This window comes from Rhinoderma darwinii, chromosome 2 (genome assembly GCF_050947455.1).
Source record: "Rhinoderma darwinii isolate aRhiDar2 chromosome 2, aRhiDar2.hap1, whole genome shotgun sequence".
Classification (NCBI taxonomy): domain Eukaryota; kingdom Metazoa; phylum Chordata; class Amphibia; order Anura; family Rhinodermatidae; genus Rhinoderma; species Rhinoderma darwinii.
Window position 1 is genome coordinate 276,015,181 of NC_134688.1, and position 12,295 is coordinate 276,027,475.

The 12,295-nt window shown below is 40.1% G+C and overlaps 1 protein-coding gene across 5 annotated transcripts in view; it reads right to left on the reverse strand.

Moving 5' to 3' along the window:
- MAP7D1 (MAP7 domain containing 1) overlaps window positions 1-12,295 on the reverse strand; it is a 95,404-nt gene that overhangs the window by 13,377 nt on the left and 69,732 nt on the right. For all 5 annotated transcript variants that reach the window (XM_075853289.1, XM_075853288.1, XM_075853286.1 and 2 more), the window contains exons 3-5: window positions 7,326-7,394; window positions 2,142-2,305; window positions 381-495 (exon numbers count right to left, since the gene is read on the reverse strand). In XM_075853289.1, the coding sequence (XP_075709404.1) occupies window positions 381-495; window positions 2,142-2,305; window positions 7,326-7,394 (348 nt within the window). The remainder of the gene's footprint in view (window positions 1-380; window positions 496-2,141; window positions 2,306-7,325; window positions 7,395-12,295) is intronic.

The window sequence follows — 12,295 nt, forward strand, 5'->3', positions numbered from 1 at the left end:
TTAGGTGGCTGTAGACATTACTTAGCCCCCAGCCAAATCACCATTCGCAAAGTCAGGCCGCCCCTATTAACATGCACGTGTGGCTCAACTGAAGGCGAATGTTATTTGTTAATAAAGCGTGGAGATAAGCCGCTTCCAGACAGCTCTGGCGCTGATTATCTCCAGGAGAAACAATAAAATCCAACCTGTCCTGTCCTTTTGTTAGTTTTCCCTAACATCATACTTTGGGAAAATGTCTGAGTCTACACAGACACTAAATTGTTGTTGGGCTCTGTCAAAACGATAGGATCTGCCAACAGAAATGTAATGTCTATGCCAGAGATAAAGATATAATATAAAGGACCCGTTACAGACAATGCATTAGAGATGGTGCTATTTACCCCCTTTATGTCCTGGAGAGTTCTGATTCAAAGCACCTGCCCATGACCATCGCTGTTGGCGGATCTCTGCCCAGGTCTTCTTTGCTGTACGGTTGACTACCGCCTCATATTTCTCCTAAGAATTGACAATATAATAAAGTCAAAAACCCAAGCAAAACGTGGAGCAGCTTTGAGAAAAATTTGCTAAATAATTTCGATACCTTTTCCAATGACAACTTCTAGAACATATGGAATAAATACAAACACTTTGGTTATCTAAACTTTCATATATCCTAAAAATTATTCCATAATACTAATTGAATAAAATACAAATTTGTCTAAGATTAACCCTTTATGTATGCGTTATTATACATTAAAGTATGGCACTTTACTTTTGTCATCATGAGGTCTGATTCTTTAAACTATTTATCATGTTCTCCTTCTGATCAAACAGGTCAGAAACTTCCTGTACTCCCAACTAGGATAAACTTTCAGTAACACTTTGCTATAGGGAAAGCATGTAGAACATGCTAGTCTACACGGATGTCTTTCCTACAGGTAAGGATGTTGTGGAGTTGTTACTGATTCTTCAGAGCAATAACATTGTTATCTTATGTGTAATTACAGGTTTATGATCGGCTAGCTTGAATGTTAGGGTTACGTACACACTGTAGAAATACGCCAATAAAGGTGAACACTGCCCCTTCCTATAATCCCCAAATTGTTCTAGTCATTAGTGGCAGATATATGCACTAGATAGATGGTAATTATGCAAGACAAAATGGTCTTTGACCTAAAATTATACATATATAGTAATATTATTCAGACCCTATGTCAAACTGTTCTGATTTATGACAATCTGTGATCCTATTTGCAGACTACAGAATGCCGTAAACTGCAGTATATAGTTAAATTATGGTTTTTGTGGGAAACTGTGGGATCCAAAATCCCCTTAGAAGCGATTCATTAAATGTGTTTCTCTCCCATAACTAATGTGTTTTCAGTGATAACATTATTGTGAAAACTAATCGATATCAGGAATAATGATAACCTAGATCTACTTATATATTATATGGTAATTTCATGAATTTGTCGATTTTATAACAGACTGGTGGGAATATATTAGGACTGGTGTTTTTAAAAACAGTATTAAGCCAATTATTGTTGGCGGGAAATGTGCCAAATTTAAATTTGGCGCATCTTTGGCTATCTGTGCGACAGAAACGCAAATCTAGGCCGCTATGAGCAGGTGTTGATTTTCACCATAACGTCTGCCAGTTTCTGGCGTAAATTATGGTAAATATGTTATTCTGTCAGATACCCCACCCCTTACTAAACCATGCCTAGTGCAGTTATGGGATGCGCCAAAACTGGCGTCAACCTGTTAATATATTCTCCCCGGTATGTTCTAATTTTAACATTATATTCATCTGTTAATGTGATTCAAGTAGGAAATTCAGGGATAATATACATCATAGGGCCTTGGTCTCAGTACTTTACCTGGATCAGAAAGAGAGAAAGAGAGAAAGAGAGAAAGAGAGAAAGAGAGAAAGAGAGAAAGAGAGAAAGAGAGAAAGAGAGAAAGAGAGAAAGAGAGAAAGAGAGAGAGAGAAAGAGAGAAAGAGAGAAAGAGAGAAAGAGAGAGAGAAAGAAAGAAAGAGAAAAAAAAATAAAAAATAAAAAAAAAATAAAAAAAAATAAAAAAAAAAAAGAGTTCAACAACTGTTTTAGGAGGAGTTGAATGAGGCAGAAAAATTGCCTTTTTATTCAATATTTGCGTACCTTATTTTTCTCATGCTTCAACCTTTGCCGTTCCTCCAGTACGATCCTTTTCCTCTCAGCCTTTAGCCTCTGTTCTTCCAGCTTTTTTCTCCGGTCTTGTAATTGTTTCTCCCTAAGTTGCTTTGCCTTTTCCTCTTTCTCAAGCCACACACTTTTCTTGGCAGCTAGAAGTAATTTTAAAGCTTGGTTACAGATATTGCTAAAGCTGCAGGAGGATAAATAGTGTATTATATATATATATATATATATATATATATATATATATGTATACATACATACACATATATATACATACACACAAATCAGGACCAGAATGTATATGGACAGTGACACAATTTTCATATTTAGTCTCTATACACCACCACAATGGATTTTAAACAAATTAAAGGGGTTTGTCCATGAGGGACATTTATGAGATATCCCCTGAATAGGTCATACATGTCGGATAGACGTAGGCCCCACCTTTGGGACTTGCAGTTATCTCTAGAACCCCTAAAACCCGTTCTAGCTTTTTGTGCTCACGCTGACACCGAGGGGGCCCGTTCTAGAGATAAGTGCGGGTCCCAGAGGTGGGACCCGCATCTATCTGACATATCCTATGGATATGTCATAAAGGTCTCTGATAGGAAAACCCCTTTAAAGAGACTGTCACACTATAAGTGCCCTATCTCCTACATAAGGAGATGGGCGCTGTAATGTAGGTGACAGCAGTACTTTTTATTTAGAAAAATTATCTATTTTTACCACGTTAGGAGCGATTTTACCTTTATGTTAATTACTTTCTTAATGCCCAACTGGGCGTGCTTTTACATCGCTCCTAACGTGGTAAAAATAGATAATTTTTTTAAAATAAAAAGCACTGCTGTCACCTACATTATAGCACCCATCTCCTTATTTGGTGAAAGAGTCTCTTTAAGTGAACAAAACGATGGGCTCTCGTGCATTTTTGTTGCATTTTGGAACGCTTCTAAAAATAATGTATTTTCAAAATACCTGTGCGTTTTTATGAAGTGTTATAGCTGTAATTTGGTTTTCAATTTAATCATCATAAGCTTACAGCTAAAACACTTTGTAACAACGCCTGGGTATTAATAAGACATGCATTTTTAAAAACGCAACAAAAACACACAATGTGAAGCCAGTCAAAAAGGTCTGAATTTGATTTAAAAGTGCTAAATTTGCATTTGGTAGCTGTACATGGCAACTCTTAATATGTGGTCCAAAGATACGTCAATGCTAGTGAAGGGGGCCATCATTAGGATAAAAAAAAACAAAAAAAAACGACCTATCAGAGACATCAGAAACTTCAGGAGTGGCCAAATCAACAGTCTGGTAGATTCTTAAAAAAAAGAAATGCACTGGCAAGCTCGGCAATACCAAAAGGCCTGGAAGAGCATGGAAGTCAACTAAAGTGGATGATAGCAGAAATATTTCCTTGGTAAAGAAAGACCTCTTCACAACATCCAGCTAAGTCCAGAACACTCGAGGAGGCAGACGTATCATTGTTAAAAATCTACAAATCAAGAGACGCCTTCATGAATACAAATACAGAGGGTTTACCTCAAGATGCAAACCACTGATAAAGTTGTCCATATACAGTAGATGCATGGTGGCCTAACCCGGTGATTTCAGCGGTACCAGCCTACCATCTAATGTACATCGCATCATTCAGACTCTTCCCCTGACGGCAGATGTCGGGGGAGAGATGGAAAGTTGAATTTCAACATGCTTGATCGTTTTGTATATTAGTAGATAAGTTGCTGCCAGAGGAGTCCGGCAGTTGCCTTCTCCCTCTTGAAAACACACGCATGTTCAGCAGAGCGTGCATGTGTATGGGGGAGTTGGGAGGAATAGCTGTCGGTGGAGCGCGCGCACACACACACACTTATAAAATTATAAATAGCAGTTTTCTAATGTAATATTCAAATTGCCTTCTTTCAAGGGAGTGTGATCCAATAATAAAGACTGCAGGGAATTCAACATTTCTGTTCTACTGCAAATCCAACAGCAGAATGCAGGCTTCTATTTACAGCATCATGTTTTCCACCTATATAGCGGATGGGTTGCAACGGAAGCTGCTGTACATTGTAATTTCAAGACTAGTTAAATACATTAGGTGATTGGGGTATATTCACATGTTGTACTCACTTCACAGTTTTTATGCCCTTAATTCCCAGTATGTGTGCGCAGATTCAATACATTACTGGTTGAAGGATGTGCTATAAAGGGTCATCTTTTTTTCACATATATTTTTATTGCTACACACATGTAACAAAAATAAAAACTGGTTAAAGGGGTAACACTGCCCTACATTAAAGGCTATGTACACCTTTGACATGTTTGTTTTATTTATAAAATTGTACTAACTTCCTAAATAAGTTTCATTAAAAATTTCTGTTTACTTTTTGAGATACAGCTGCTTTGTATCCTGTACACAGAGCAGCTGTATCTTGAACTGAATCCTGTATTCGTCAGGTCAGCAGCACTGATGGGTTCAGTGACATTGGGTCCTACATGTCTCTGACTCGCAGGATCGAACGGCTAACGATAATACATCGAAGTTCATAACTTAGATGTGATCGAATACAGGTGAATCCTGCGTGTGAGAGACATGCAGGACCCGCTGTCACTGAACCAGTCAGTCCCGCAGAACTGACAGATTCAGGTCTTAGCGAATGATACAGATGATCTGTATACAGGATACAAAGCAGCTGTATCTCAAAAAGTAAAGAGAGTTTTTCATAAAATTTATTTAGGAAGTTGCACAAATCACACTGATGCACAATATTAAAAAAAACGACGATGTCAAAGGTGTACATAGCCTTTAAGCAAAAAAGAATCATTCACTTTGCATTGAATAGGGCAGAAATGTCTATACAAAGAGTCTCTTTAATTCCTACATCCTTTGGAGTCTGCAGGGTGACAATGGGCACTGCAGAGATGCAGGTGACACCGCCTTTTAAGTTCTGCAGTAGGTTTAGATCAATGCTTATGGTCGGACATAAAAACATTACAAAGAATCTGATCAATATCTCTAATCCGGCAATCTCACAAGCTTTGGAGGTACGCCAGAGAGCTGGACTATACACCCTTCACTTAAACACTGCCCTGCCTACTGCTTGGTATTACAAATCAAGCAAACCAGTACCGTATGTTTGATCTTGTTTATTAACAACCACATGCTGTGCCATGTAGAAGGCAACACGTTAGCTAAGGCGAATAAATGAACACATTTAATGCTAGAAAATGAATGCTACCAGGAATGCAGTTCGGCAAAAAAGGGTATTTTAGTAAAGATTGTGCAAAGATGAATAGCACCAGCTTATGAGTGGAGTATCGTCTTCCTTGCAGCGCTTAAGATTGCAGTTCACTGAGCTGGGAGATATAACAAGTTGCTATGACAGGCCACACCAGCTCAATGCTTTAATTTTTCCTAACATGAGTTAGACCTACAGTGACAGCCTCACACTGTAAAGGGACTCTTCAATCTGGGATTCCTATATATATATAATCAGACAACATATGGACCACATGTAGGAAAAACTGTGGATGGGCTTTTGGAACTGCATATATGTGCACCTATAGTTCCCTAACAAATGGAAAGATATATAGAGCACTAACCCTGAAAGTTCAGTAAATAGACGATAAACCGGCATATACACCTATCAGGTGGCTTTAATGTGAAGGCTAAGTGTAGGTCATCCTCATACTACAAAAAAAGCTCCGACCCATTGAAGCATGGACTCAACAAGACCTCTGATGTTGTCCTGTGGTATCTGACACCAACATGTTAGCAGCAGATCATTTAATTTCTGTAAGATGCAAGTTGGGGCCTCCATGGATCGGACTTGTTTTTTCAGCATATCCCAAAGATGGTTGGATTGAGATCTGTGGAATTTGGAGGCCAAGTCATCCCCTTGAATTCTTTGTCATGTTCCTCAAACCATTCATGAACAACCATTCATGTGCAGTGTAGCTGGGCACATAATCCTGCTGTATTAGGGAATACCGTTGCCATGAAGGGGTGTACTTGGTCTGCAACAACGTTTAGGCACGTGGTACGTGTCAAACTAACATCCACATAAATGCCAGGACACAAGGTTTCCCAAAGCTTTACACTGCCTCTACTGGCTTGCTCAATACCACTGGTGCCATCTCTTACCCAGGTAGGCAACGCACACTGCTGTCCACATGATATAAAAGAAAACGTGATCATCAGACCAGGCCACCTTCTTACATTGCTCCATGGTCCAGTTCTGATGATTAAATGCTCATCATAGGCGCCTTCGGCCGTGGACAGGGATCAGCAGGAGACCATTGTTCGGCTACACAGCAAGCAGTGATGCAGTTTTGCAGCATAGTCCGAAATAACTTTTTCAGCAATTTTTACTACAGTAGCTCTTCTGGGGATTAAAGCAGATGGGTCAGCCTTTGCTACCCACTCTCATTAATGAGCCTTGGTCACCGATAACCCTGTGGCCAGTTCACCTGCCTTGGACCACTTTAGGGGGGTACTAATTATTGATTATTGTCAACACCTCACAAGACCTGCTTTTTGTCTAGCCATCACAATTTGACCCCTGTGAAAGTCACAGATCCTTAAACTTGCCCATTTTTTCTGCTTCCAACACATCAACTCCAAGAACGGACTACTCGGATGCTGCCTAATACATCACACCCATTGTAGGGTGCCATTGTCACGAGATAATCCGTGCTATTTACTTCACCTCAGCGGTTTTAATGTTATGGCCTATTGCTGTATAGATTTCTCTAAGTGCTGCAGTATCTATACATATGACTTATCTTTACTAGAACACTCACTCCAATGTATTTATTGCCAATCCGCATTTCCTAAACCCCAACCCTTCACATTAAAACTGTCAATTTGGATAAAAGTATAAAACAAAAACAGTTTGCAGTCAGTGCCTCGGAGCATGTTGGCGCTACATAAATAGTTGAGAGAAGGGCGAACCAAAGAAGACTCTACGGTAAAGACACGAGTTCCTTGCTCCTAATGTGTCTGGAAAAAAAGTGAAATATTTATGAGGTTTAGCCTCCACTACAAATAAAATATTCATGTATCTAACTTGTGAGCTTTCCTGGCAAGGGCAAATTTCAAGCACTGCTCTGTAAGATACTTTGACAACTAAAAGATCGACATCATTTACCCCAAAAAAAACTCACCCAGATACTTGGCCCTTTCTTCCCTTCTTTCCTTTGCTTGCTTCTGCCGTTGCTCTGCTTTCTGGGTGTCTGAGGGAATTCAAACATAGGTTCTAATACATTCAGATGATCTGTGCATACTTAAATGTATCGTCAAGGAAGAACATAGCAGAACAATGTAATAATACAATATAATATCAGAAGCGTCAAAACTTTTTTTCCAACCATAGAAGTATTCATTTGCAGTTAATTTTTTTTAAAGTATTTTGATGATTAAAAACAGTTATGTATTACAATATTTATGCTCAAAATGGACAAAATACTGAAAAATTAGATGAAGGACCAAAGTGGAAAACCTGCTTTCCTCATCTCATGCATTGCTAAAAGTGTAAGTTTTAAAGGCAAGACTATATGAATATATTAATGAACTGTATCAACAGTGATTTCCTTATATATACACACTAGTATATATTGGAATTACCTTCATTATGAGGAGTAACCTGTTAATAAGCTTGCATTATCTGCCATTGTCCGGACAGTGCATCTGTAGAATCTAGGTAGCGATTTATAGCAGCCTGTATTCTGCCTATGGAGCAGAATGCTGTCACGGCTGAAAGAGAAGCCATTTTTAATTTGAATGCCGTCCAACTTTTCTGTTCTATTATTAGCAGGCTCCTGATGATAAAGAAAGCCGATTCTGATCGCATACGAGGCGACTTCTGTGTAAGCTTTTTCCTATTAATTGAGATGCACTTAAGTTGAACCTTCACTTACTCCAAATATACATATGTACAAACAAAATAATGGCCTGTTCACTTCAGCGTTTGATTCCGTTGATGGGTTTCTTCAGACCTTTCCGTCAGGGGAAACCATCAACGGAAAGGCAAACGGAAGCCATAGCTTCTGTTTGCATTACCATTGATTTCAATGGTAATGCTTCCATTGTTAAAGATTGCCATTTGTCTCCGTTTCGTAAAGGTTTCTGCTTTTTTTGCAGAAACAATAGCGCAGTCGACTGCGCTATTGATTCCGCCAAAACATTGGAAACCGAACGTTGATGTGAACACACCTTAAAAGATGATAACCATTTGTTACCTGCAGATCCAACGTATATATTTAACAATATTTTATATATAGATATAATCTATATAAGGCCCTGTTCACACGAGTTTTTTGTAGGAAGAAAAAAAATCTGCCTCAAAATTCCTGCCAGCGTTGATTTATCGATTTTTTTTCCCACGGCGTTTTGGGACTATGGCTGTTGAATATATTGCAAGGACCTCAGGCAAAAATTGCAGCAAAAAACGGTCAGGAACGAGCGGCGTACAAGAAAAACCAAAACAAAAAAAAAACTCATCTGCCTCCCATTGAAATCAATAGGGGGGGGGGGGGGGGGGGGTTATTTTTGCCAGTTTTTGCCGCAGATTCCAATGCGGTTTCCGCATCAAAATCAGCGCCAAAAAAACGATGTGAACTGACCCTAACAAGTTAAGTAACTGTATAAATACATTGTATTATTTATCTTGTACTGATCCTGAGTTACTGTTTGTATTAGGCCCTGCTCACACGGCAGACTTTTTGCGGCGGAACCCGGCGCAAAATTCTGCCTCCCATTCATTTCAAGGAGAGTCGGACGCTTCTTTTTCCTGCTAGCTGATTTTTTTTTCAGCTAGCAGGAAAAAGTGATCTGTCCGATCTTCGGTCGGATTCCACCCGAACCTCCCATTGAAGTCCATAGGAGGAATCTTCTTGCAGATGGCAGGAAAAATTCCACGGCCACTCACCATGCAAAATCTGCCATGTGAACTGATATTTATAGTCCAGTATTGCATTTACAATTCTGCTGATTGTTATTGGAAACAGTACAAAAAAAAAAGAAAAGATCTTTTCCAGAAATCGTGCCATTCCAGTTCATGGGTTGTGTGGCTGGTATGTAGCTCAGCCCTATTCACTTGCCTGCAGATGTGGTTCCCCCCCCCCCCCCCCCCTTCTCATTTTCCCTTTCAATGCCGCGTTCAGCTTTGATCGTGGCATTAAAGGTGTTAACAGCGGAGAGAAGTGGTTTCTCTTATCGCCGCTATTGGAGCGGGTCTGCGGCTGTGTATTACAACCGTTGCCCCGCTCCTGATCATGCGCATACAATTGTTGTGCCTGTGCGATCAGCAGGACATCTATGCTCGTCCAGCCGTTCACGACAAGGATACACGTCATGCGTTCTCAACAGGTTTAAGATGCCTATTAAAAGGGAACCTGTCATCTACATTACTCACTGTGGGTGGCACATATCAGTCTGTCCCTTATGTGCGAATATGAATCCTTTTATAAAAACTTTCATTCAGAGCCTGGACAAAGCCACCAGAGAGGAGTACAGGGTATTCATGAGCTGCCGCTAGCACCGCCCACTCTTTTCTGATTAGCAGATGTCTTCCTATGCACAGTAATAGGGAGAGAACTGTCAATCAGCAGAAAGTGGGAGGAGCTAGCTGCAGCTGATAAATACCCCAGACTCATCACTTGCAGCGCTGCTCAGGCTCTGAATTTACATTCTCATAAGGGTTCATATCATAACTAAAGTGACAGAGCGCCGAAATCAGCGCATCTATCACTTCAATATGCCGCCCTCAGTGAGTGCAGCATAATGTGGATGACAGCTTCCCTTTGAAGCAGTATTTTAAGTCTACTACCAAGATTTTAGAGATTCTCCATAATAAAATCAAACACAGGATGTGCTTGTACCCAATATTATATCGAAATCATTCAAACAGTTATGTTCTCATTGAGCAAAGAAGATTTCCATTCAAATTGCATATGACTTTGTTAGTAGCACAGATACAGCAGCCAAAGTGTTCAATCTATAACAAAGCTACAATTTTATCAGTTTCGAAGTGTCAATAACCAATATGGCTGCATTATTTTGCCACTTTTGCAAAATGGCTGCTGTAACAAAACCTGTACCTAGATCTCCAATTGAATTACTAATGTATGGCAATTTTAAAGTTTTGTGTTAAAATCCTTAAGAATTTAATTTTACAATATTCTAACATGCACCACAAGGCAACCAATGCAGTCACTGGTCGTTTATAGAGCTTCCCCATCTACATTCATCTTATATGACTAACGTAGCAGTCCCTTCTCTGCCCTTAGTTTATTGACAAACCTGCCTTGAGCTTAAAGAGGCTCTGTCACCAGATTTTGCAACCCCTATCTGCTATTGCAGCAGATAGGCGCTGCAATGTAGATTACAGTAACGTTTTTATTTTTAAAAAACGAGCATTTTTGGCCAAGTTATGACCATTTTTGTATTTATGCAAATGAGGCTTGCAAAAGTCCAAGTGGGCGTGTTTAAAGTAAAAGTCCAAGTGGGCGTGTATTATGTGGGTACATCGGGGCGTTTTTACTACTTTTACTAGCTGGGCGTTCTGACGAGAAGTCTCATCCACTTCTCTTCAGATCGCCCAGCTTCTGGCAGTGCAGACACAGCCGTGTTCTCGAGAGATCACGCTGTGTCGTCACTCACAGGTCCTGCATCGTGTCGGACGAGCGAGGACACATCAGCACCAGAGGCTACAGTTGATTCTGCAGCAGCATCAGCGTTTGCAGGTAAGTAGCTACATCGGCTTACCTGCAAACGCCGATGCTGCTGCAGAATCAACTGTAACCTCTGGTGCCGATGTGTCCTCGCTCGTCCGACACGATGCAGGACCTGTGAGTGACGTCACAGCGTGATCTCTCGAGAACACGGCTGTGTCTGCACTGCCAGAAGCTGGGCGTTCTGAAGAGAAGTGGATGATACTTCTCGTCAGAACGCCCAGCTAGTAAAAGTAGTAAAAACGCCCCGATGTACGCACATAATACACGCCCACTTGGACTTTTACTTTGAACACACCCACTTGGACTTTTGCAAGCCTCATTTGCATAAATACAAAAATGGTCATAACTTGGCCAAAAATGCTTGTTTTTTTAAAATAAAAACGTTACCGTAATCTACATTGCAGCGCCTATCTGCTGCAATAGCAGATAGGGGTTGCAAAATCTGGTGACAGAGCCTCTTTAAAGAGGCTCTGTCACCACATTATAAGTGCCGTATCTCCTACATAAGGAGATGGGCGCTATAATGTAGGTGACAGTAATGCTTTTTATTTAACAAAAACTATCTATTTTTACCACTTTATTAGCGATTTTAGATTTATGCTAATGAGTTGCTTAATCCCCAAGTGGGCGTATTTTTACTTCAGACCAAGTGGGCGTTGTATAGAGGAGTGTATGACCAATCAGCATCATGCACTCCTCTCCATTCATTTACACAGCTAATAGGGATCCTGCTAGATCCTTATGTGCTGTCTTATACTAACACATTAACAATACTGAAGTGTTTAGACAGTGAATAGACATTCCACGGGATGTCTATTCACAATCTCTGCACTTCGTTACTCTGTCTGTGGTAGTTACAGCAGAGGAAGCGTGATCTCGCAAGATCTCACTGTAAATGACAGGTTACAACGAGATCACGCTTCCTCTGCTGTAACTACCACAGAAACAGTAACAAAGTGCTGGGATTGTGAATAGACATCCTGTGGAATGTCTATTCACTGTCTAAACACTTCAGTATTGTTAATGTGTTAGTATAAGACAGCACATAAGGATCTAGCAGGATCCCTATGCGCTGAATAAATGAATGGAGAGGAGTGAATGATGCTGATTGGTTAGCGTCATACACTCCTCTGTACAACGCCCACTTGGTCTAAAGTAAAAATACGCCCACTTGGGCATTAAGCAACTCATTAGCATAAATCTAAAATCGCTAATAAAAAGTGGTAAAAATAGATAGTATTTGTTAAATAAAAAGTACTGCTGTCACCTACGTTATAGCGCCGAACTCCTTATGTAGGAGATAGGGCACTTATAAAGTGATGACAGAGCCTCTTTAACCCCTTAGTGACCAGCCCATTTTAGGCCCTAATGACCAAGCTATTTTATTCGTTTTTCTATAG